This window comes from Aspergillus ibericus (genome assembly GCF_003184845.1).
Source record: "Aspergillus ibericus CBS 121593 unplaced genomic scaffold BO80scaffold_7, whole genome shotgun sequence".
Classification (NCBI taxonomy): domain Eukaryota; kingdom Fungi; phylum Ascomycota; class Eurotiomycetes; order Eurotiales; family Aspergillaceae; genus Aspergillus; species Aspergillus ibericus.
In genome coordinates, this window is record NW_020292105.1 from 247,868 (window position 1) to 271,622 (window position 23,755).

A 23,755-nucleotide genomic window follows, 5' to 3' on the forward strand; every position below is an offset into this window, starting at 1 on the left:
GCATCATTCTTGCTTGACTCCATCTCAAAGCCATCAGCAGCTATGGAATCATCAAAGTACTGTGCGATATGCTTCGGGGGAATTACTCGAGCACATTGGACACAAAGTCTTACTACAGGTAAGTATACTTCATGACTACATAGCTTCGACGCCCCCCCTAATGCATTAAAGTGTTGATCAGAGAAAGCCGTGTTGATATTGGTTCTATCAGATACGACCAAAACACCATTTTACAAGTCTCAAGAAGTCTTCTACGGCCAGAGGAGCAAACACAGATTAGGTTAATTCCTTCACAATCTTACACCCCTGCAGAGGCCTTTATCATGCATACATCCTGCTATCGTCTGGTGTGTGAATTTGCCGGGCATGAGGTCAGACCTCACCAGATATATCGACTTTGCCAGGCAACTCAACCTGACCAGGAGAGATGCTTCTTGAACGAAACCAATCGTTTCCCCTATAGTAAGCTGTGTGAATAGTAATCCTTGGACTTCTACTAAAGCAAACGTAGTGTGGCCGGACCCCTACACTATCCTGACACCTCGCAAATCCCTATCTTCTTCAGAAGATAGTTGGTTGTTCTTCAAGCCTGGCAAGGCACACTATGGCTCCACCTTTCTGTTCAAGCTGCCTCCCGAAATCATGCTACTTATTCTTCAGCATTTGCCACCCTCAGACTTAGTTCGGTTCTTCAGAACTAGCAGACAGGCTCTTTCCTATGCCAGTCTATTCTGTCAGCTAAATCCGTTGCACTTTTTTCGTTGCAGTACCGGCGCAACTAACTGCTCGGAAGATAAACAAATCCTGATGCTTGCACTTTCAACCTGGACTCGCTATGAGGAACTGGATCTGAGATGGCAGCTTGTGACTAAAGTGTGTGAATTGGCAAAACTACTTTCATTCCTATCTGATATAGGCTTGGCGGTTGGACCCACGCCTAACCCCCGGGCCCCTCTTCTTCATGTCCAGCATCAACACGGACTACACGAGGACCTGATAGAGATTCCAAATAACGTCAAGAATATTCAGGTATGCAGCATATTACTGGCCGGCAGACGTTACATCTGTGGTATTGGAGTTGATACGGGAGAGTCGTGCTTGTTTTACGGCAACAAAACCGAAAGCCTCCGTACGCTTGATATCAATAATCGCGAATTAGAGGCAATCGGACTTGCAGAGGATGCGCTGGGAGTTAGAAGTATGAGATGCGGCACATCACCGTGGGTGTTTGGCGATCCCGAGACTCTGGGCTGTTGGGGAGGGCTCAGCGTACCGCAAGGACGCAGGAAAATCCAGATCATTCGTGATGTAAGAACCACCCCCATTTTTAATCCTATGGCTTACACATTACAGGCGCTTAAGATTCGATATCTCAATTGGTATCATGAGACTGCTCCTCTTTTCGAAGAGACTCTTTTGATAAGGAATCAACATCCATCTCTGTCAAGCCACGAATTCATTTCCGAAGAACTGTATGTGCAACGAAACCAAGGAAAAGAAAGGGGATTGGTGACTCGATTCGGCAACTTCCCCACAGAAGCCATCCGTTTCAGCCGAGAACTGCAACATCTAACGTTACATGGTGGTGGTGGCCTCAACGGTATCTCTGGTCTATCTATCCAAACAAATTCGGAGAGTTATTGTGTTGGCTCCTGCAAGGGTGCTTCCTCATCCATGACCTTACACACCCCGGATGAAAGTCTGTCTGAAATTGATGTGAGGATATCCAATCTATATCCTCTGGCTCTCATAGTGAGTATCATTGTCACCCTATACGATGAAATCGATGGCTAACCCTTGCGAAGTTCAGAACTAGCTGGAACCGTGAACTGTTTGTTGAACCCCGTCAGCTGGGAGAGGGCGTGCAATGTGAGATCAAGGCTCTTCGACCACCGCCTGATCACTGCATCACGGGTCTTTACTTTAGATTCGAGGGTTCAGTCATCGTCTCTGTCGGGTTGATTTTCGCATTGAGCGAAAGCATGAATTAATGTTTACTGTGCATACCTTGTCTTGGTGCTTCTTGTTGTTTCCTATCATATCATTAAAATGATCGTATGACTAAAAGATCGAGATTTATTGATTCAGGAATACTTGTGCAATAGCCGTAAGTGCTGAGGTCACCCTTGCTGAGTGAAATAATCATTCACATTGTATATCCATCCACTTCCGGTTCTCCAATGTTCCTATTGCCACCCTAACGAGGGCTAGTACCTCTGCACGCTCACTAACACTCCGTCAAGTATCCTCTATCAATCTGAACCCAGCTGATTATTCTCATTTAGCGACACCTACCCACTTCACCCCGGCTATAATCCGCTCTCTAACGGCACAAACCGCATCACATGCTCTAAGTAGCGATTGCAGAAGGTAATTGCCCCCGCTTAGAAGGCAATTACCGCTCTACTTTGCATGAGGTAATCAAGAAGGAAACACTACTTAAGGCACACTTCCTTGCATGCATCTCCATCTTTTCCTCTACACCGTGCCCATCCCACAACTCCTCTGGCCAGCCAACCACCCAGCGGAATCACCCTATTATAGAGCATCATCCTGTCCAGCTCATCTGTCCCGATATATAACTCCAACAGTCTGTGAAAAGACGCCATCGCATGGGCTGAACACACCAATTCACCGACTCAACAACCCGTCTTCAGACAAGAGCTTCTGCACAACACATACTAATTACACCTATCCCCGGACAGCTCCGGTCATACCATCGAAGAGCACAAACGAGCTTGTTATCAAGTCCGCAGGAACAAGAGGGGGCCGATTCCAACTGGATATGCATGCCGTCGTCAACGCATGCGGATGTATACATGTCCTTATACATTGTCACCATCTTCGGTGACACGACACGCTGGCTTACTTATAGCTGGGATTAAGTACTATACAAGTTGTGGTGGAGGGCAAGTCTAGACTTCAGAAAGGACTAAAGACGAAGGTATCAATCGCGTAGTGTCAAATGGACCCTAACGAGCGCCTATCTTCCAGGTGTGAGACCAGGTCGCTGATTCCGAACCCCTACGAGCCTGGATCGTCCAAGAGGTTCATGATAGTCTCATAACCAGGCACCTGGGTGAGACCAGACGTACAAGCTTACCACTACTACTGGCCGAACATGAGTGAGGGTGTTCGCCGAATTTATCAAAACTGCGATGGCTGCGAAGGTAAACCTCTGGCGAGCCCTTGTGGTTTGTCTCGGGTGCCAAAGTGGGGAGAGGTTGATATTCCCGGTAAATCTGGATGCTGCTATCTGTCTCAGAAGCATAAGCCTGGTACCTGGACACTTGGAGACAGTGGAAGGTTGCCAAGGCAAGTGGTATTGGGAGTCAAAGTGCTTCTTCCTCTCTCCAGCAAGTCATTGGTTATCGAGGTCGTCGGTCAGGAATAAGCACTACAGTAGTGTTGCATCTCCAAATCATGGCCGAAGAACCATTCAATGAAATTGAGCCCTCGCATTGTTTGGGCGAAGACTACCCCGAGGCTAGCAGATGATATATTGCACAAAAGACTCGCACGGTACCACAATCAAGAGCAGCCATCGCTCAAGACATCCTGCAAAATCACCCGACAGAACAGTGCTTGCCGACCCAGAGTGGCCGATAAAGTTTCCCCAGTTGTGCTGTTCGAACGGGTCTATGTGAGGTTTTCCGGTGGCATAGAATCAAAATGACGAGGAAAGTCCAGCAGTACCAAGTGCTGCAAAGACTCAGGAAATATTCGAGACCATCCAGCCAGAGACCGGCAGGTCAGACACTCAGACACCAGAACTTTAGCAGACATGGGGGAAGCCTCCCTCGGGGATAGTGACTGCGGAATCAACTCTTTGGCTCTGGAGTGATTTATGCGTCGCCGCCTGATCCTGGAGCTACAGGAGACCGTTGTTGTCGCCATGACTTTGCCACGAATTGTCGCAAGACTAGACGGCCACGATCGTTATTTTACCAACATGGATTCATACCCAGGTGAACTACAGCAATCGGTGTCTTTCATAATCGACAAGAACATGTCTATGAGATCATGACCTTGACACGAGAGACACAACGCAAGAGAGGAAAAGTGAAGAACCCGGACTACAAGTTTCCCCTGGTTAATCAACCTTGGCTTTTACCCATAACGCCAGCGGCTTACTTGCTTCATCTGCCTAATCTGGTCACTAATTTGAAGAGCTCGTGGCTCAGAATCACTGCCATCCGTACGCCAACCGAATGACGTCGGCAAAACATATATTATATATACGGAAGTCGGGGACTATCTCTTGGTCTGGATGATAAGAAGGACAAGGCCAATATAGTCTACGATCGATCAATCGATAGTCGTGTCTCTTAACCTGGTCCCTTGGATTGGTGTTTGAGGCAACTGGCAGCATGAAGCGTCCCTGATGTTATCTCATGGTTCAATTCCATCGATCTTCCCACGCAGGACTGCCATGAGTTTCCAGGACCTGCTCAAAGCACTCAACTAGCTGATTGGCAAAGGCGACTTGCTGCATTCTGTCCAGAACAGGCCTCACCTGGCTATTCATGAGGGTCAGACAACCCTTTGACACAACTCCCAGCCCTGCCTTAAGCCCTCGGCAGTTTGATCCCTCGACGGTGAATAGCAGAGGGCTTCGATAGAGGACACCATCAAGTGTTGTTTCTCCACTGCAGTCCACAACTGCCATGACGCAGACGCTAACCCTCCTAGTTAGCTTCGGTTGGTCACCCGTCATTAATATATACAACGATAGCCTTCCAAGCGGGTGAGGAATGGCTCCTGCGTCGTCACAACACCAAATATACCCTATCCACGTCCCCATCGACCCAAAGTTCAAAGACACCAGGGAGCTCTGTACTATCCTTTCTCCCATCCGCAATACTGAAATATAAAAGATGTTAGCCGATCATTCCCCAACATCCTGGCCATCATCACCTATTCCCATTGGCAGGGTGAAGGCGGGCATGGTGCTCTCTTTCTCTGCTCGCCTCTATTCTCCTCCACTCCAATCACGGTCGCCCCTACAGTCCCGCGGCTCATGGTGTTGGTCCGGACTACCAAGTATCCCTACTATGTGCAGACATATCCCTGCCCCAGGAGAACTTCTCCAGTCCGGCTTTTCTACCCTCTCTCCTCACTATGGTATGCCCGACCTATCCCCCTCGAAAAGAAAATTAAGGAGGAAGATCAACACAACGAAGGTGACAAACATTCACCCGCCCGCTCCCCATATCAGATCCGTCTACGCCTACTCTACTCCCTGGTGGCAATACAAATGCCCAGGCCTACACCTGAACCATCCACAGCACTCTACCTCCTTACCAACCACCGTCGACTATTCAACTATTATATCTATACTATCTTTCTTCTCCTCCATTCCCGATCTCGATCACTTCCCAACGCAGGATTCCAAATTACATTATCTTCTCAGGTCCTTGCTGATCTTATAATGTCCCGAGAAACGAACTAGAAGCAAGTCACCAGGTGACTCAAGAACCCGGAACATATCCAACTTGGTATTAACCTCACGATACCAAGGACCCGACGTGTACCTCTGCCCGTGACCCGGGAACGGCACGGTTGAGTGGGCAGAGAAGGGAGAAGGAAGAAGGGATTGACAACAAGGCTACGTTTCCGTGTCGAGTAGGTGCCGAAGTCGATGGATCTATTGAGGTCAATACCTACTTATATCTAGTCTGTTTCTTTCTCCAGATTCGTTGTGTCGATGTGAAGGACACACCACTTCTATCGTCGTTGCTTTTGGGGGTAGACCTGGTACTGGTTCGACACGATAATCCGGGTGGATTTTGTGATTTATCAGAGTTGAACGGAGAGTTCTTTGGTAGGCGGGTCGGGATGAATAGATAGTCAGATGCCTCTAGCCGATGTTCTTTGGTTGCTGGAAAGGGAAAGACGACGGAACGAAAAAAGGAGGCAAACATGAACAATACGAGGGTTAGGATATCCAGATAGGATAGGTTGTGGTTGGAGTACTGCTAGTTTACCCCTACATCCGATAACAGGCAGCATGAACAAATAACCATCATCATCAAACTCTTTACAGACAACCACAATACCAAGCCATCCGGATTTCTACCTTCATAACAAATAATATCTTGATAGAATAAAATCTATACTAACTCAAAGTCCCCTCAACCCGAACCACAATCATCAACCCATCTAGTCATCTGATAGATCTGCACGAGAATGTCCTCACGGCCCAAAGATACCTAAACCCCGCCCCTCCAACCTCCTGACCGAGTGGTAGATATCAACAGCACAGGCTGAGTAGTCTATTGGGTAGAATCAGCTATAATTCCGAGTTTACCATGCATCGGGGGAGTAATATGTGGGTAGAAGTGGGAGATTTCTATCGTCGAGGGAGATAAAACACCTTTTTGATGTCTGATCGATAGTAGTTAAAGAGTTATCAAAGCTGATATATCGTCTTTTTAAGGGTCAGAACCTAAGGGGGTGGGGTACGTAGTAGTTGATGGCAGTATCCTGACTGTTCGTGCTAACGTGGACGTGCATCCTCAAAAGGTCAGCCTACCAGCGAATGAATATCATTTGAAACGATACCCTCCACTGCAATGCACGATATGAACATAATGCATCTTCCGGTATGCACTAAGTTATGCCGGAATGGACAAGCCGAACCCCGGAATGGAGCTCCTCCACCGCCTCCACGCAGGGGCGGCCCCTCCCCGGCTCCCTTTGCTGTCGCTTCCGGGAGTGCCGGATCTTACGGAATACTCTCACACTTTGCAACTCTGGTATGATAACACCTCGCTTTGTCCATATCTTAATATCGCATGCATATATACACACTGCAAAAGAGTGACGAGACTTCCGGGGTATCCTCTGTAACGCCAAACGCTCAAAAGAAACAAGCAGGCACGAATCGTTTTACTTCAAATGCCCCTTCCGGATCGCTCCAAATCCCTTCGAAAACAACTCGTGAACCTCGATTGACCGGCGCGGGGTTTGGGGGACCTCCTCATCCTCCGGTGTCGTGTTCACTCCATACCCGTCCAGTTCCACGTCTTCCGTCTCGACCGGACCAGCGGTCTTGGAGCCGGTCATCATCACTCGTGGCTGAGCCAGAAGCTCCCGAATCTGCCGCTCGCGCGCTTCCATCTCCTCCTCGCGGGCCAGCTCGAAGCTGGATTTCTTCTTGCCGTGATCCCAGCCTTGCTGCAACTCTGAAGCTGCGGCTTCCTCGAACCGCTTCCGAATGTCCAAGTCCTGCTCATACTCCTGGAAGACGTCCACGTCCGTGGGGAAGAACAACGCCCGCACGGAACTCACGGTCATTTCGAAGACAATCACGGCGACAACGGTGATGAACAGCGCCGCCCAGAATGCGAGATCGTGTCCGGATGCAAAGACAAAGTTGCCCAGGACGTGGTAGATGCCGTCGCCGGAGCTGAAATTGTACCGGACATCCAGGATCAGGTTCCACAAGAACCAGCCACCCACTGAAATTATCCACACAGCCAGGCACAAATATGTCTTGTTGTGCACCTCCAGAACCTGCAGCTTGGTGTTGATCACGATGACACAGGCCGTGAAGGAGAGAAGACCAGCCGAAAAGATGTCGCTTCCCGTGTGAGTGAACATGACATTCTCGAACAGCCCAAACATGCAAAAGTAAACCAACACCGCCTCGCAGGCAGCCATGAATGTCCAACCCAGATACAGCCGGATATTGAACCCACCATGGCGCTGGCCTTTGGTGTACAGCTCCGGAACGGCCAAGAGAGTGGATGCGGACAGGTCTTTGGTGAAGATGCCAAGGAAGATGACCGCCAGCGAGGTGAACAGGGTGTTGAACATACTCAAGCTCCACGACTCGTACAGACTGGTGCCGGTGTACCCGTTCCAGCGCTGGTACAACGCCTGGCTCAGGTAGAACAGCATTTCCTTCCAGAAGGTCCCGAGCGTGTACTTGCACGCCCGGATGTAGTTCCACCGGCCATGGACCAGGAGCAGCTTGAGCAAGAACCGGAACTGGGCGATCGAATAGTCCGAAATCCGAGCCGCTTGCAATCCCTCCTTGCCGGTAATGCCGATGCCGACGTGGGCTTCCTGGATCATGGCAATATCATTCGCGCCATCGCCGATCGCAAGGGTCACGCTACCCTTGACTTGTTGACGGATCGATTTGACTAGGAACGCCTTTTGCTTGGGGCTCGCACGGCAGCAGATGACCGAGTCAACAAGGACTGCCAATCGGAAAAACTGCGCCTCTAGAATTTCATCCGACTCGATCATCGAGAGCGTTTGCCCGTCGACTACCACAACCGAATGAGCCACGGTACCCTTGAGGATGTCGCCGGTCAACTTGACAATCGACTGCTCAACCTCTCCGTTCTCTTGATCTAGAATGACAAGGGTGGAGTAGTCCTTCACCAGACGACAGGAGTGCCCGATGTTGATGGCGGTCTCTCGCTTGTCGCCAGTCAGCATCCACATTTTGATGTTGGCTCGTCGCAGTTTGTCGATCGCCTCGGGGACGCCGTGCTGTAACTTGTCTTCGATGGCTGTCGCGCCCGTCAACTCCAGCTGTTGCTCGATCTGCTCTCCGACCTGTTCGATTTTCTCCTGTCGGTCGACCAGGCTCGTGGAAGCCTCGCGGTAGGCGGCTTTCCAGCTATTATAGGTGGCGTCATCGAGGAAGCGGTGCCCGTACAGGAGCGTCCGCAATCCCTCCGTTGCAAAGTCGTTCAGATGCTGGAAACACCGCTCGAACACGGCAGTTTCGTTGACCACCAAAGCCTCCTCCACGAGGTCTTCCTCCTCGTTTTCATGAATGGAACTGCCCGAGTCCGACCATGTGCTCGAAGCGCGTCCCAGCTGGGCTGAGGGGCGAGGGCTGTAGTATTCGGGGTCGTCGCCCCGCGTCAGCATACCGCCATCAGTCTCCCTGTCACGGAGCCACACATCGATGCTCTCCCTCAAGGCGGACACGTGATCGCCGGTAACGCTGGAGCGCCGACGGGCCATGCTCGGCCGACCGAAGCTGGTCCGAAGCCCACTATCCTTTCGGCTGTGGTACTCGCTGTTCCGTCGCACGACTTGGGCAGCCTCGGCCGCCTTGCGTTTGCTAACGCGCCTCTCAATCTCCACGGCCTTCTCTTGCGCGAGCGCGGCGCGTTTCAGCAGGCGCATCAAAATGCTATCGGCACCCTTGCAGAACAGACAAATGCGTTGATCAGGCATCCGCACCACGACCGACATCCGTTTACGGGCGCTCGAAAACTCAATCACGTCCATGATCTCATAGACCTCATCACAGGGCCTATCGTCGGGGCCGTTGGGATAAGTCCGGATGGTCAATGTGTTGGGTTGCCGATCGCGAACAATGTACCCAAGCTCCTGGGCCGCCATGACCAACGCCAACTCATCAGGAGATGCGGCCTGGAAGGAAACATTACCAGCTTCGTCGTCTTCGGGAATACAAGTGTGACACAGCGCCAGCGCTAGGATAAACATCTTGGCTTTGCGAGCAAAGACGGTGTATGGCTTGCGCTGGATATACTTGAGCATATCAGTGGTACGGTTGTTGCGCATCGAAGCGCCACGCTGTCCGTTCGTCATGGACATGGACGTTCTGGGAGGCTCTCTGCGGACCTCGGAGACATTGGACTTGCGGCTGAGCGCCTTCTTTCCTTTCGCATTGCGCTTCTTGTGGATCAGCTTCGTTTGCTCGCCGGCCTTGGCCGCCTCTTCGACGAGATCAAAGTCATGGTACCATGCGGTGCCGGCCACGCTCATCTTCCGGAAACGCATCGAATTGTTGGTCAAGGTACCGGTCTTGTCGGAGAAGATATAGCTGACTTGGCCTAGCTCCTCGTTGATCGTGGAGGTGCGAGCCTCGATCGGCGTGTCGGTCTCTGGATCATACATGTCGATATCGGTGTTCATCAGGAGCATCTGGGCGACCTTCACGATTTCCATACTCACGTACAGCGAGATGGGAATCATCGTATTGAACATGATCAGGAAGGAGGTGAAAATGGGCCCGATGGCCACACTCGCTTGCGAGAGATACCATGACTTGGGTTCGACCTGCTCATGGAACCAGAACTTATAGGCCAGAGTACATGCGACCGCCAGGATAACGACCATCAGCACGATCAGCATGACGACCCGGTTGACCTTGGCCTGAAGGGACGGGGACTTGATCCGAGGATTCTTGTTCGCATTCATCCGGATTTTACACTCCTCGCCGGTATAGATGACCATACCATATGCACACTCGGTGTTGCGCAGGATGCTTCCGCGGTACACGATCTCGTTGTTGGTCAAGGGCAGCTTCTCGTCCTCGGCAATGGTAACATTTCCGTCGAACTTGTAGAGGTCCATGTTAGGGTCTTCGACGGCGAAATGGAGGGCATTGCTGCAGATTCCCTCCACGGTACCACACACTTTGGCCACAGGCTGAGACGGCTGCTTGTTTTTGAGGTTTGTCTCGCCGTCTAGAGCCATGGTCTCAATATATGCGACGCCATTCGGTCCGTCTGCGTGGAGCAAGACCATATCTGCTGGCACAGGCTGATCACGCTCCAATCTGATGACATCTCCAACCTGGATATCCTTCCACTTTACCGGAGCCCAATCCCGAGACTCACTCGATACGGAGATGCTGTCACTGGGCTCCGTCTGCGTGAACATCCCAGCACCAGGGCGTAGGACAAACGCATATCGGTTATTTTCTTCCTTATCTAAGCGGTAGCGACGCCAGTCATCAAAGCCCTCTTTGCCCATCGAGATAGCGACAAAGATCAACAGCGGGACAAGGGTGGTATAGGAACCGGTCGTACTCAGACCAGGGATCATCTGTAAAATGGCAACGATAAGAAAGTAGAAATTGGCCAGCTTCGTAAACTGCGCAAACAGCTGGCGGGGGAAAAAGCTCCAGAAGCTATAACGACTGGACCGGATAGAGTTGCCGACATAAGGGGTTCCCGTTCTCTCATCAATAAGGACTTCGGTGCGGGTAGCATCAAGATCGATGTGACGACCGTCTTTGCTCGGGGGGATGTCTTTGATGCGAAGGATGGCTTTGCGGGCAGTCTCGAGCATATCCTTCACACGCAGCTTCAGAGTGGCCACTGCTGCCCTTTGCTGAAGCCATTTCTCATATGAGATACTTGTGGAGAGGTGCTTCCTATCCTTGAGGTTCTCCGACGGCTCAGAGTAGTATGTCGTTGAGAGGTCCAGATTGGTATCCGATGCGGATCTCTGTGTCACCAGCACATCTTGCTTCTCATCCTCAGTTGGCGTGCGTGGTACGTCTGCCGGTCTCCTAACAGGCACTGTAATGGGAGGTTCTTCGACGGGGGTTCCTTCAGTGGCAGGTTCTTCAGGTTGTGGGCTAACATCCTGAGCCTGGCTCAATTCAATCGCACCCGGAGACGTAACCGCTGACTCGATGTTCTTTGCGAAGATTGTCCGTCGGAGCGAGTATCCACGATGACGTGACCGCGAGCGGCCAACAGATTCCGGACTCTGCGGGGAAGGAGGGGATAATGTGGAATGCGGAGACAAGGGCGAGGTCGCTCCATGGCCCGGGGATCTGCCCGATGCGGGGACCTGCAATTGTGCGATGTTCGTGTTGATCGTCAATCCCCTCGACCCGGGTCGTTGATTTCCGACTTCCTCCGCGGATGGACGCTCCAAGTCGGTTGAGAAGCGAACATGGTGTTGCGACGGCCTCCGACCGGCATCTGACCGGGTTCGAGATGGCGACAAGGACGGTCGGCTGGGAAGTGCATCGCCTCGAGCGGCATGTATATTCAAGGACTGGCTCCGGGGTAGTGATGTGGGAGCGGGCTCCCCTGCGAGCTCTCCTGTCGTTGTTGGTTGTTCCTCCGTGCTTTCCTGCGAACCGGCATTGGACTCGGGTACATCATCAGGTCGGGACATGGCGTAATAGCAAAGCCTGGACGTTGTCGCTACCACAATACCCGTATCCCTCCTACCAGTTCACTTCAAATCTCGAGCGTAGGGGAAAGCGATCGAACAATGTATCGGTAGTCGTAGAGCTAAGTTCGTAGAAACCTTGACTCATCCTTAGACCCAGCAACAGCAAGACAACAAACCCGTTATGCCCGCATATACCAGACACCGACAGCAAACCACCCAGCGCACTGTATAATCGACTCGACTCGCGGAGGTATCGAAAGGACAAGGTAGGGAGGTATAGGAGGCGAAGAGGAGGGCGAATGCGACGAGGAGCGATGGTTGAAACAGGCGGAAACGACTGTGGGGAAGCAAGTTCCACTAGAAATCAATAGGAGAAGGACTGAGCAGACCACAGCACCAAGCAAAGATGCACTGCACTGCACCAGCAGAGAGGAAGGAAAAGGCCACGCGGAGGAGAATACGGGGAAGACGAGAGACTTCTTTTTCCGCAGGCGGCGAGGGAGCAACCTAAACGGCTTGCCTGAACAGCGAATACGAATGACGACCGGAAGCGGTAAGCGGCCGAGAGAAATTAGAGCCACCGCCACTGAACGCAAAGGAATTAATTAACCGCAGCCTAGTGAGTGGGCGGTCGCAAGCAGCGAAAAGGAGGGGTCGAAAGGTGAGATGATACTACGGAGTAGTATCTAACGCAATGCAGCTAAAATATATTGAAGGACATGGACTAGCGCGTACCCAAGGGAAGGCAACGGAGAAAAAGGAATGATGGAAGGCAAAAGGCAGAGTCTCGAATGAAGAGCAAAAGGTCCGGATGGGGATTGCGGAGGCACCTTAATTGGCGGCGGGCCAGTCATCGGCGTCCGTCGGGGCGAACGTGGCTTGGGGGCCACGCAAACCCCTCGGGCTCAGGGAACGTTGCGTCTGCACTGCCTGGTCTGACCAGGGTCCGTACAGTGGCGAATGTCAATGCCTGCTACAGTAATGATATTCAAGCGAAAATAGTAGTCATTGTGTCATTATTAGTGATTAGCAGAATCTCGAGGTTCACCGATAATCAATCTTTTACCCAGTAACAACTGAACTTTTTTTCCCCGATATAGCTTCTTTATGAGGCAGCCACCCCAAGAGTGACGCAGGTGCATTAGGCCACCCTTTTACTTAAGTGGCCTAATCGCCCTCATCACTAATGAGGGATTCTTCCATCATCTTTACTACGAGAAATATATTCATAAATGCAATTCCTATTTAATATTATGGACTTTGATTGATTTCAACAGATAATCCATTCCCTCAATTCGAAAACAACAGTAACCTAATGAAAACACCTGCAAAACCCCCACCCCACAATACCCAACCAACCCATCCAAGACATCCTCACCATCATACCCACAGCCTCAACAGGCGACCAAAACCCCATCCAAAGACATCCTGACAGGCCAGGCAGCTGTCAAAGAACCCCCCACCCAAGTCTACCCGTACCAGACTACCCTATCGTAAATAATTCCAGATGCAACTAAAGCCCTGCATGGAAGGCGACGCCATCCGGTAGGACCAATGACATGGTCGTACATCCCGACGGAGACCCGACTGTGGCGGCCAGGAAACCTTACCGCATGACAGACCCTCGGGTTGGACAGGAACAGCCTTTCAGTCAGAAATAGTGCCCCGCTGGGTTGAGTCGAGATCTTTGGTTTGACTTTTGGTTGCCACGATGTGTCCATGTATGTGGTTGGTTGGGACCGTGGTTGTGTGGATGTCTATCTAATCTGTAGGATATTGGTGAGATCAGAGTACAGCGATATATGCTGAGAGGTAGATACTTGGATTAGGGCTCAATTATGTTAATTCCTGTGAAACTACGGAGTAGTGTGCATGGTGAGATGGGAATGGTGGGATCATCGAGAGATTGTTCCGCCACCCAGAGTTGAGTCTGTGCGTTGGTGGGAGGGGATGTACCTTTTGCTACTACTGTACATGATTTCACGGAATCCGGGTTACCTATATACTTGGGCTTGAACTGACGCTGCTAATTCTGTATATTGTCCAAAGTGATTGCTGTAGGAGTCTAATAGTATGATCAGCTATTTGTTGTCCGTGGCCCACCACTTGGTCTTCTATGTACTGCGGCACCGCTCAGCATCGACAAACACTCGATGTCTAAGGGTCTGTCGAATTACCTTCATCTTGATAATCCATGGTTATATAACCACCACACATGGCTAATGCCAGTACCGATAAGTCCCCGAAATGCCCTTCCACCCCTCATCCAGCACCTGCACAATCTCCTCCGGCAACGGACCCTTTTCCAGATCCACCAAATTCCTCTCCAGCTGATCCGCGCTGGATGCCCCAACAATCAGCGCATCCTGGAACTCCTTCCTCAACGCACTATGATGCATCATCCATCGCAACCCACACTCACTTTCCGTCAGACCATACTTCCTCGCAACCGGCCGAAGCAACTCAATCGCATCAAACGACCTCTCCGTCAAATACCGATCATGATACATCAAATTGCTCCGCACACGAGGATCAAACCTCGACCCAACCTCATACTCCTCCGTCTTCTGACCCCGACGATACCGCGCCGTCAAAAACCCCGCCGCCAACGGCTGAAACGCATACAGCCCAATCCCATAGTGCCGTAGACACGGCAATAGTTCCGCCTCAATCGAGCGCTGATACGCATTATAGATCCCCTGATATACACTCGGTCTGACATATCCATTCCGCTCACAAATCTCACAGATCCGAGCTACTTCCCAAGCCTGAAAATTCGAGATCCCAAAGCGCCGGAAGTACCCCTCCCGGAATAATCTATCCACTTCAGCGAGGGTTTCCTCAATGGACACCTCTCGATCCGGACCATGAAGATAGAACATATCAATGCCGGTTTCTCGGGCATTCAGTGCATCCAAACTCTCCAGCAGACCGGCCCGGATGTCTTCCGGGCGGTGTGTCCATGTCTGAGGCGTGAGCCATTTCATGTCTCGTCGTTGGGTCGGATACAGCTTGGTGGCCATCACCAGGCCCCGCTCGTGCCAGTGGGCGTCGGCGAGGTAGTGTTCGGTGGACCCTGCGCCGTAGACCCGGGCGGTGTCGATTTCATTGTGGCCGTGGTGTTGGAATATGTCTAACATGGTGGTGGTCTCGATGGGGTGGCTGATTCGGACATGGGCTGTGCCTGCGTGCCTTGTCAGCTCTGGTTTGCTTTCGTAGTTGAGTGTGAGGGGAGTACCTGGTCTGCCGATTGTCATTGATCCGAAGATGATGGGCAGGGGGGTCTTGGGCACGGTCGTCATGTCGCTGGCTGTGTGTGTGTGTGTGTGTGTGTGTGTGTGTGTGTGTGTGTGTGTGTGTGTGTGTGTGTGTGTGCTACAAATGATCAGAGTAATACCATCAAATCGAAGGGATATCCTCCTTCTTACATAGTATAGAGAATCGAATCCACGGTGTTGAACCGGACATATGGCCCCACCTGTCATCCACTTGCATGACATGAGCCAATCGCGATGCTCTACATACTGGAGATATCCATCGTGGAATCCGGCTGATCCTCGGGCGGGTAATACCTAGTACCCATAAGGCTATAAGTTGTCTGTAGGTGTCAGCATTTAGTCTCGGTGGGGTTACGAACCATTGGCTCAGTTGGGCTTTACCGCGTTGGGAGTAAGGTAGTTAAGGGTCATCGCAGCCTTGAAGTAGAACTACAAGGATAAAGTAGCTGATCTTCTCTCACAGTAATTCTAATTTTCTGTAATCGACTGATTCTGACTAAGTGATAGAAAAATCGAACTCAATATACAATACAATCATAGAGATGAGATAAAACCGATGCTATAAGCCAAGTAAGAGAGCTTAGCTATAAGCTAGTACTGGTATTGTCGAGGCTAACAGGAACACCGTCAAAATACTAGTCAGGAACGTTGAGTGGAACAGCTGGATCAAAGTCATTTGGAATGGGCAATTCGTTACACAAGGAACTTACTAGTGGGTACTTTTCCTCTGTATGTTGACATATTTCTTTGTTATCATTTGCAGGGGAGTTACATGTTCACCTTTTCCCCTTTACTTGGCAATAGCGACATTGGGCACATTGGTGAGTCTGCCGTCTACCGAGTGCCGAGTGCCGAATTCCAAGGCAGGCAGTTCAGTCGTTCGGAATCTTGTCTCCTACATGCATCTTCCTTCCCATTCTATTCAGATCGCTTTCTTTTATTCCAGCATGTAGCTAGTAGAATATACTTCTCTTCCTGTTATCTTCTAGTTTCTTTCCATATACTCAAGTCGTATTTCTAAGGATGTTATACGTTGCTTTTAATCCTAATTTTATCGATAGATGGTATGTCCGTAGTTCTTACCTGATACACGACCTTAATACTGAGATGAGATTATATTAGATATATCATTATCAACAGTAAGCATATCATATCTTACCAAGACTAGCAACAGCAACACGCCGAGGAGAAACACCATCAGCCCAACCTTCCAACGCGCTCACTCCGCCTTGATGATGTCTGCGGCCCTCTCCGCCACCGCATACACGGTGGACATGATATTGGCCGCGGGAATAAGAGGAAAGATACTCGCGTCACACACCCTAAGCTTGGTAACGCCATAGACCCGGAGCTGGTCATCAACCACCCCTCCATTCTCCCGCGGCAGCATCGCGGCCGTCCCACTCGAGTGGTAAGTAGTGGTCGCCGTATCCCGGAGATACTTCTTCGCGGAGTCGAGGTCACTAAGGAACGCGTCGGGATGGTTCCGACGTCCATCCGCCAGGAGAAACTCGGCCATGAGCGTCACCCGATGGACGCGTTCCACGTCCAAGAGATTATGTGCCATGATCTCCAGATCCAGCGAGTTCGAGAAGTAACGCGGATCGATGGTCGGCGATACGGACGGGTCGGCGGAGGCGATGTGGACCGTGCCGCGCGAGAAGGGATGACTCTGGGAGAGGCCCAGACTCAAAAAGTTCCCGGACTGCAGGGCCTGGCCTACGAAGCTCTTCCCGTCTTGGTGCAGGTTGGCCTGGGCTAGAAACATGAACATGGAGCACGTGGGGGCATCGGCCCGAGCGTATATCTCCCGGATGACTTGGTCGCGTCGGTCCGGACCCGTGGGAAACCCAGCCAGAAACGCCTCCTGGGCGTCCGGTCGGCCTCGGTACTTCGTGATGGGCATGTAGGCACAGGACTGGACCCCTCCCACGGTCATGGGCCCGGTCTTGTGCTCGGCATACAGCTAGAAGGCCGCCTGAATCGCGTCGGGTTCCTTTCGTAGCAGTGGATCTCCGGTCACCACGCCCGGTTTTACTTCGAAACTGATGCCACTCATCAAATGATCCTGCAGATTCTCTCCCACGTTCGGGTTGTCCACCACGAGCGGAATGTCATACTGCGCTAGGATGTCCTTGTTCCCAATGCCAGACAGCTCGAGAAGCTTCGGGCTGTTCAAGGCTCCGGCGGCCAGGATGACTTCTTTCGTGGCCTTCACCAGGACGGTCTGTCCGTCAATCTGGGCTTCGACTCCGGTGGCCGCCGGGACTCCGGCGTTGTCAGCGGCAAAGACCACTCGCTGAACGGTCGCCTCGGTGACGAGGCGAACCCCGTCCCGCCCCATGGCGGGGAGGCCGTAGCCCGTGGCGGCGTAACTGCGCGTCTTGGTCTCGAAGTCGACCGCCGCCAAGTTGGAGTACCCACCCGTGGATGTGCCAGAGAACGGATCAGTGGTACACCCATAACCCAGTTCCTGAAAGGTCTGGACCCAAGCCTTGGACAACGGGTCCTGCTTCACGGCGGGGAAGGAGACCTTGATGGGGCCCGAAGTGCCATTGACCTCAGGATCGACCCAGGCGACGCCGATATGGTCGCGAGTCGCCTCATCAGGCATCTGCAAAGTCGTGGCCTTTTTGTAATACGGGGCCAGGGTCTCCCAGTCCCAGCCGGTGGCTCCCAGCGTGGCCCAGGCATCGATGCCCGTCTTGGTGGGAGCCACATATGCCTGGCCATTGATGCCCGAGGAGCCTCCGAGCAGCTTGCCTTGGGGCTCCTTGATGACTCGGTCGCCGAGCCCAACCTGGATTCACCGCTGTTAGTGCTGAGTCGTCACCATGCGGTTCCTGACATAACCTGAGGGATGGATTGGTACTGCCAATCCGCGTCGGATCCCATCAGCGTGGTCCACAGTGCGGGCGTCTGGACCCGAGGGTCCTCCACTAGGTTTTTGCCGGCCTCTAGGACAATCACCGATCGGGGGACATCATCTTCGGATAGTCGGGCCGCTAGCACGAGCCCTGAGGTGCCTCCGCCGACGATCACATAGTCTGCCTCCCACGGTGTGTCGACTAGGGAACCCATGCTGTGATGAGTGAGAAATTAAGGGGTAGCAAGAAGAATTCGAAAGAAGGAGTATCCAGAAGGCTGAGGCCGACGGCGATGGTGCTCTTTATAGTTGAAGCAATCCCACGCATCGCCAGTCTTTGTCCACCGATGCAAAATACCGAAGCTATACAAAAACAGTGGAGCTAGTAAATAAACCGTATCCAACACCCTATATTTCACTCTAATACATCAATCATGAGACATACGCCAATAAAAATAATAGCCTAGAAACACTAGTAATGCAAAAGCACAACGCGATTCTTAATCTACTTTCTTCCCAAACTTTTACCAATGATGGCCCAAGCCTATACTTAGTGCGTGCAAGCGGGGAATCCGACCGAATCAGCGGCCTCCCTAGAGCTGTCAGATTTTAGACCCCGCGCCACAAGAAGAGGGGTTGCACAAGACTGGATGTTATGGCTCTCGTCGCGCTGTCCGTTGGTTATTTCTTTGTTGGGGCCAACGACATATGGGTAGATTGCTGAGATGGGGGGGCCTAATATTATCGGACGGTGAGATTCCATCGGTCAGGTACTCCATACATAAATTGAAACTATAAGGCTGGTGTTGGTGTTGGTGTTGGTGCTCTGTTAACGAGGAATAGTTGGAAGGCTACTACTAACTTCCATATCTCATCGATTGCTATGCGTATGATAGAGCAGACTGTTTTTGCGGTCATCCCATGATCTCAGATCTCGATGGCTTTGGCGATGGGACTATGGGGGGATGGGATGGCATGGAGTGAATCACAGCCTGGTGACCCCTCCGCCGTTGAAAGTCGTCCTGCTAGGCGACTAGACCCGTACGTATGCGGGATCTGCTGGAGCCTGGCTGACCCCAGTGGAGACCAGTTCTGCCTTAGCCAGGCCCCAGTGGCCGGAAGCCTTCCACCAACGGTCCCCAGCTAGATACTACATACTATGGCCTCGATAGGGCTCGATGTCACCGACCACATCTCTTTCTCTTTAGACTCCGGGATTTCTTTCAGTAGCCGGGATATACACACAATTATATACTGCGAGTGATATGTACAACCATTTTCTCTGGCGCAAAACGAATGCAAACAGCACAGTAGAAAGACGGAGTACTAATATATCTGGAAGCCAAATGGCGTCTCGTCTAGAACCAAGCGACGCCTTGCATCTTGAGTCACATTCGCCAGTGAATTTGATTTCAGGGTAGGAACTATATTTATCTAATCTCAGGACGGGGAACGGTATGATGTTGAGATATGCTATTTCTACCTTCTACACCCGAGGCTAAGAAGGGATATATTCCTTTTGGCCTAGGTGGTTCTTGACATATGATAAGGGAGATATTTGACCTGAATGTAGATCACCTGATTTCTACAGCCCTTCTTTACTTATCCTTATTTATTATTACTCAAACCACCAGCCATCCTCTGTTTAAAAACACGGTCCGGAATCCTCCATAGTAGCAACTTTAAAATATTTACCGGGAAAAATACGCTCAACCCAAAGATCTCAGTATCCGTACTTGGCTAAGATTCCTTTTCCATACTTCATATGCTAAATATGACTTATGAGTTATGACAGTAGTGTGCACCCAACCCCACAATTCACGAATCATAAATACATACCCCACTGGGTCATCACCAACGGCATTGTATCCATCACAACTGGCATGGAATAATACAAAAAATGGAGCTGCGGGGAATCGAACCCCGGACCTCTCCCATGCTAAGGGAATATTATACCACTAAACCACAGCCCCATTTCATGAGATGCAGCAGGGCATTTATGTCTGATAAGGATGCCTCGCAGCCACTAGTGGAATGGCAATGGTGTTAGGCATCGCGGATGACTTTCGGGAAATGCCGCACGGAGGAAGATGCACCCGCTATAGGATGGTGCATGAAGGGGCGGTGGTAGCGATAAGGAGCCTAGAGTTGCTATCCGTTGGGGAGAGGATCGTTTCTTATCGGGGAATGCCCCGCACAATATGTATTTAGATTCGAGGTAGTGAGGACAAAAATTACGATACATCTATGAGATAGTTTAGAATTAAGCAGTAGTACTATAGAGATAATGAACCCCCGTTCAATATACAAAATATAATATAAAATATCTTAGCCTCTTAGACAATCAACTATAGGGTAAGGATATGATTATTCAAATTCCAGAATCTGATTCATCAGGGGCATACATGAAAATATATACACATGCCCTTTCACCCTCACGATGAGTGGCCGACGTAATCTGCATCTAATCACTATACAAAGCGGTATTGCTATCCCACAGGCACCCCAAGCAAGTCCGCAAAGCCATGCCCCTCGGTGAGAAGCCAGCTTCTCCACTCGCTATCAAGGGCAACGAAGTGATCGTCGAAGAGAGGTTCTTCCACGTTCTCAGGCTGCTGGATCAGGTCCATATGACTGCAGATACTGGCGGGAAATGGGAACAGAGCTTGCCATTCGGAAATATGCTGCGTGGGATTGCCATCCACCAGACATCTGTCCTCATTCCGCAATCGTTCAATCTTGCGCAACACCATGTCGGATCCACCGTATTTGGCACGCATGGTGGCCATGATGGAGCATAGAAGGTCGGTTTCCTGTTTATGCAGCGCATTCTTTTCCGCCCCGCGCGGCCGGTAGTGGATTTGTGGCAAAGAGACAATCATACAGTAGAAGCCGTGAATCGGAAGCAAATAGGCGGTTTGCTCGCGGAGGTGAATCTCCTCGTAGAGCCTGCTTATGCAGGATGATGCGACCAGGGAGGGTACGGAGGTATAAGTCTGATTCGTTCCGTCTTGCAAGAACTGCAACATGAATGGCTACAAAGTATGTGATATATATTTCACAGCAACAGCCTCGACGCACGTTTGCAGACGAAAGGGATTCCAGCGAAGGCCAGGCGGTGGATTCAAAGCTTCATGGAAGACCGCCAGGCCAGCATCGATTTCAATGACTTTGAATCAGCCATTAGCCCCTTAAGGAATACCAGACTAGCCCAAGGATCCCCGCTGTCCCCTTTCCCCATTCATCCAAATTCGGGTACTTAGACAGCGAGTAAAATCCAACCAAAACTCACGCGCGTCCGAAAAACCAGGCATGTACTTTCGCAACAAATCCTTCCACTCTTTATCCTCCTGTCCCAGACCAATCCCCGCACTAGTATACTCCCACCAGACGGGGAAATACCCCGAGGCTTCCCAATCGAGTATGCCCGCGAGATGAAGTAGCGCCCATCGAGCTCCTCCCAGTCTTCGACCACGGTGGGCACTGGGATGGTGGTCTTTTCTGGCAAGAATCGTACATTCATGGCTTCGAAATTGGGAGCCTGGTTGGAGCGTTCTTTTAAGATTAGATTCGAACCTAATGACCAGACGCCTCGGTCGCTCACCCCGTAGAATAACTTGACGTGGCTTTGGTAGCGGCAGTTGTCCTGACGGGTAGAGGTCCAGCTGCATGCTGGACATGGTGTAGATGGCTGCATGTTTTCAAAGACAACAATGAAAAGACACCACGCGGATTGCAGGGGCGATCCCTATTAGAGTTATCACGGTGACAGTTCCAGCGAAGAATTGGATATTCATTACAGTGTGTAAACTGCGTATTCACTCTGCAGGGCTTGTATATTTGAGGGAAGTAAAAAGAGAGGTAGATAATGCCTTGCGGGCTAGTAAGTCTTTGCAAGAATATCATAACAGTTTGTTTTAGGCAAGGAATCAGAGTACATATCATTGGGAATATCATCAACTACAAACAAATTGGAGAAGCGAGTGTAAGGCATAATGAATAAGAAGGAAATCGTAGAGATATTACCATAAGAAGAACAGCTAAATGGGTATCCCTCTTTTTTACGCATCTTGTTCCAGAGTAGAAGAATTTAATCTCAACATATCTGATCAGGACATATCAATCCGGAGCAATTTTGCAAATTCCTCTTCCAAAGAATCATCATCATCATCTTCATCGGCCTGACAGTGAACTAATCAAGTTAGCCATAAGCAGTGCGGAGGCAGGGCCTGATAATTACCACCATCTCCAGCTTCCTCTGAACCCTCGGCATCCGTCCGTAACATCCTCTTCCTACCATTCCACCGTGCCCCAACAGCCGCAGATCCCACCATCCCAACCCCAAGGTTCGAGGCAGTTGTAAATGCCCCCGCGGCCGTACCCCCCATCGCAGCTCCTTGTAACATAGAAAACAGACTCCCCGCTTGGACCACCCCGATGGACGACTGCCACGCGGCAGCGAGCGAGGCGGCCACAGGGCCGGTAGCGCTAAAGCCCACAGCACCTAATAGGGCCGGGCCGGTGAGGGGTGCGGTCGCGAGGGCAAGTCCGGTGCCACCGACCGCTAGGGCAGTTGGATGGTCTCGCGCAAATGTCTGTCCGGAGGTGAGAATTGATGTAGTTGCTTTCTTTAGATGCTCCATGGTTTGTTGTTGTGAATAAGGAGGGGGATTTGAGGGTGGAGAAGTAGGTGGGGTTGATAGGTGCGGCTGATGAAGGTATATTTGAGAGAGAAGAAGAACGAGGGCGGCCTGGTTAGAAATGGAAGTTGGGGGGTATCACGCTATGGATGACTAGAGCAGAAGTGAAATGGATTCTAGCCAATAGGTAAATACCGTATGGCTTGGGCACTGTCCTTTTGGCCTAAGCGCCGTGAATGTCTACTGGTATTCACCACAATGCAGAACATAACATCTGTGACAGTTATTGCTCACGGTGATTGTATACTGGGAGTATGAATGAGTCATTAATTTCAACTGTCTGAAAAGCGTTGACCACAGAATATTTTTGAATGTCACTGGTTGGTACTCTTCGGGCGTGACTATCGACATCAGCGAGTCAGGAACCCACGACAAGGCTGAGTAGGAATGAGAAAGAAATATCCTATTCGCCTGGCAGATCTTTCCGAGTTTGGGGTTTGCGGCACCGAGGGTTTGATACTTCCTGATCAAGAATATGTCCAAAGCCAGACCGCCACATACTTGTGAAACACCATGCCTTTTTGTGTAACATCCGGAAATACCATTTACAACCCCAGACCCTTTCTGCTAGATCCAACAACTTATCTTGCCATGAATTATTAGATTCATTAGTGTCGATTGAGCGCCATGTAGAAAAATACTCACTAGTGATAGCAATGCCACGTTCCAGTATGACAGAAGTCGATCGGGAGATCTCGTGTCTCAAAGCTAGAGTCTGCAATTGACAGATTGCGGCGAGTCAGTTACATTCACCAAGCTATGTAATGAGCAAGGGCATGACCACACAATCATTCCCCTCGCCGTTGAGGTATGCTTCGTACTTCCGTTGGTTTCTGTCAGCCTGACTCGTTGCTCCGGAAGCCATAAGCGGACAAACCGGGCCACACCTGCCAGTCCTTCAATAAAGGCAGGCTCGCCTCATCAAAGACAAGGGCAGTATCACTAGTAAATCCTTAGCTTTTCACATCTCAATTTCTGACACATTGATTCACCAA

At 50.9% G+C, this 23,755-nt stretch overlaps 5 protein-coding genes and 1 non-coding gene across 6 annotated transcripts; 1 reads left to right on the forward strand and 5 right to left on the reverse strand.

Moving 5' to 3' along the window:
- The first annotated feature begins 20 nt into the window (after positions 1-20).
- On the forward strand, positions 21-2,056 carry BO80DRAFT_499859 (F-box protein). Its single transcript, XM_025724208.1, has 5 exons — positions 21-118; positions 172-462; positions 512-1,308; positions 1,354-1,752; positions 1,806-2,056. Exons 1-5 carry the CDS (start codon positions 43-45, stop codon positions 1,989-1,991), a joined length of 1,749 nt encoding a protein of 582 aa, XP_025578366.1. The 5' UTR covers positions 21-42; the 3' UTR covers positions 1,992-2,056.
- A 4,815-nt stretch (positions 2,057-6,871) lies between these two features.
- Positions 6,872-12,252, reverse strand: BO80DRAFT_254152 (aminophospholipid-translocating P4-type ATPase DNF3). The gene has a single exon (XM_025714660.1). It carries the CDS (start codon positions 11,914-11,916, stop codon positions 6,892-6,894), a length of 5,025 nt encoding a protein of 1,674 aa, XP_025578367.1. The 5' UTR covers positions 11,917-12,252; the 3' UTR covers positions 6,872-6,891.
- A 1,883-nt stretch (positions 12,253-14,135) lies between these two features.
- On the reverse strand, positions 14,136-18,275 carry BO80DRAFT_432247 (uncharacterized protein; the record flags this gene model as incomplete). Its single annotated transcript, XM_025720781.1, has 10 exons — positions 14,136-15,226; positions 15,442-15,514; positions 15,576-15,623; positions 15,727-15,753; positions 15,905-15,921; positions 16,199-16,211; positions 16,278-16,296; positions 16,418-17,160; positions 17,233-17,994; positions 18,048-18,275. The coding sequence occupies 10 exons, from the start codon at positions 18,273-18,275 to the stop codon at positions 14,136-14,138; spliced, it is 3,021 nt and encodes a 1,006-aa protein (XP_025578368.1).
- A 1,686-nt stretch (positions 18,276-19,961) lies between these two features.
- Positions 19,962-20,033, reverse strand: BO80DRAFT_t74. Its single transcript has one exon. It is a non-coding gene; the product is annotated as a tRNA-Ala (tRNA).
- A 1,239-nt stretch (positions 20,034-21,272) lies between these two features.
- BO80DRAFT_422424 (uncharacterized protein) lies at positions 21,273-21,604 on the reverse strand. The gene has a single exon (XM_025718819.1). The coding sequence runs from the start codon at positions 21,581-21,583 to the stop codon at positions 21,320-21,322; it is 264 nt and encodes an 87-aa protein (XP_025578369.1). The 5' UTR covers positions 21,584-21,604; the 3' UTR covers positions 21,273-21,319.
- Positions 21,605-21,927: 323 nt separating this feature from the next.
- On the reverse strand, positions 21,928-23,005 carry BO80DRAFT_462191 (uncharacterized protein). The gene is made up of 2 exons (XM_025722497.1): positions 22,301-23,005; positions 21,928-22,252 (listed from the first exon to the last, which is right to left on the reverse strand). The coding sequence occupies exons 1-2, from the start codon at positions 22,701-22,703 to the stop codon at positions 22,170-22,172; spliced, it is 486 nt and encodes a 161-aa protein (XP_025578370.1). The 5' UTR covers positions 22,704-23,005; the 3' UTR covers positions 21,928-22,169.
- Between the last annotated feature and the right edge of the window lie 750 nt (positions 23,006-23,755).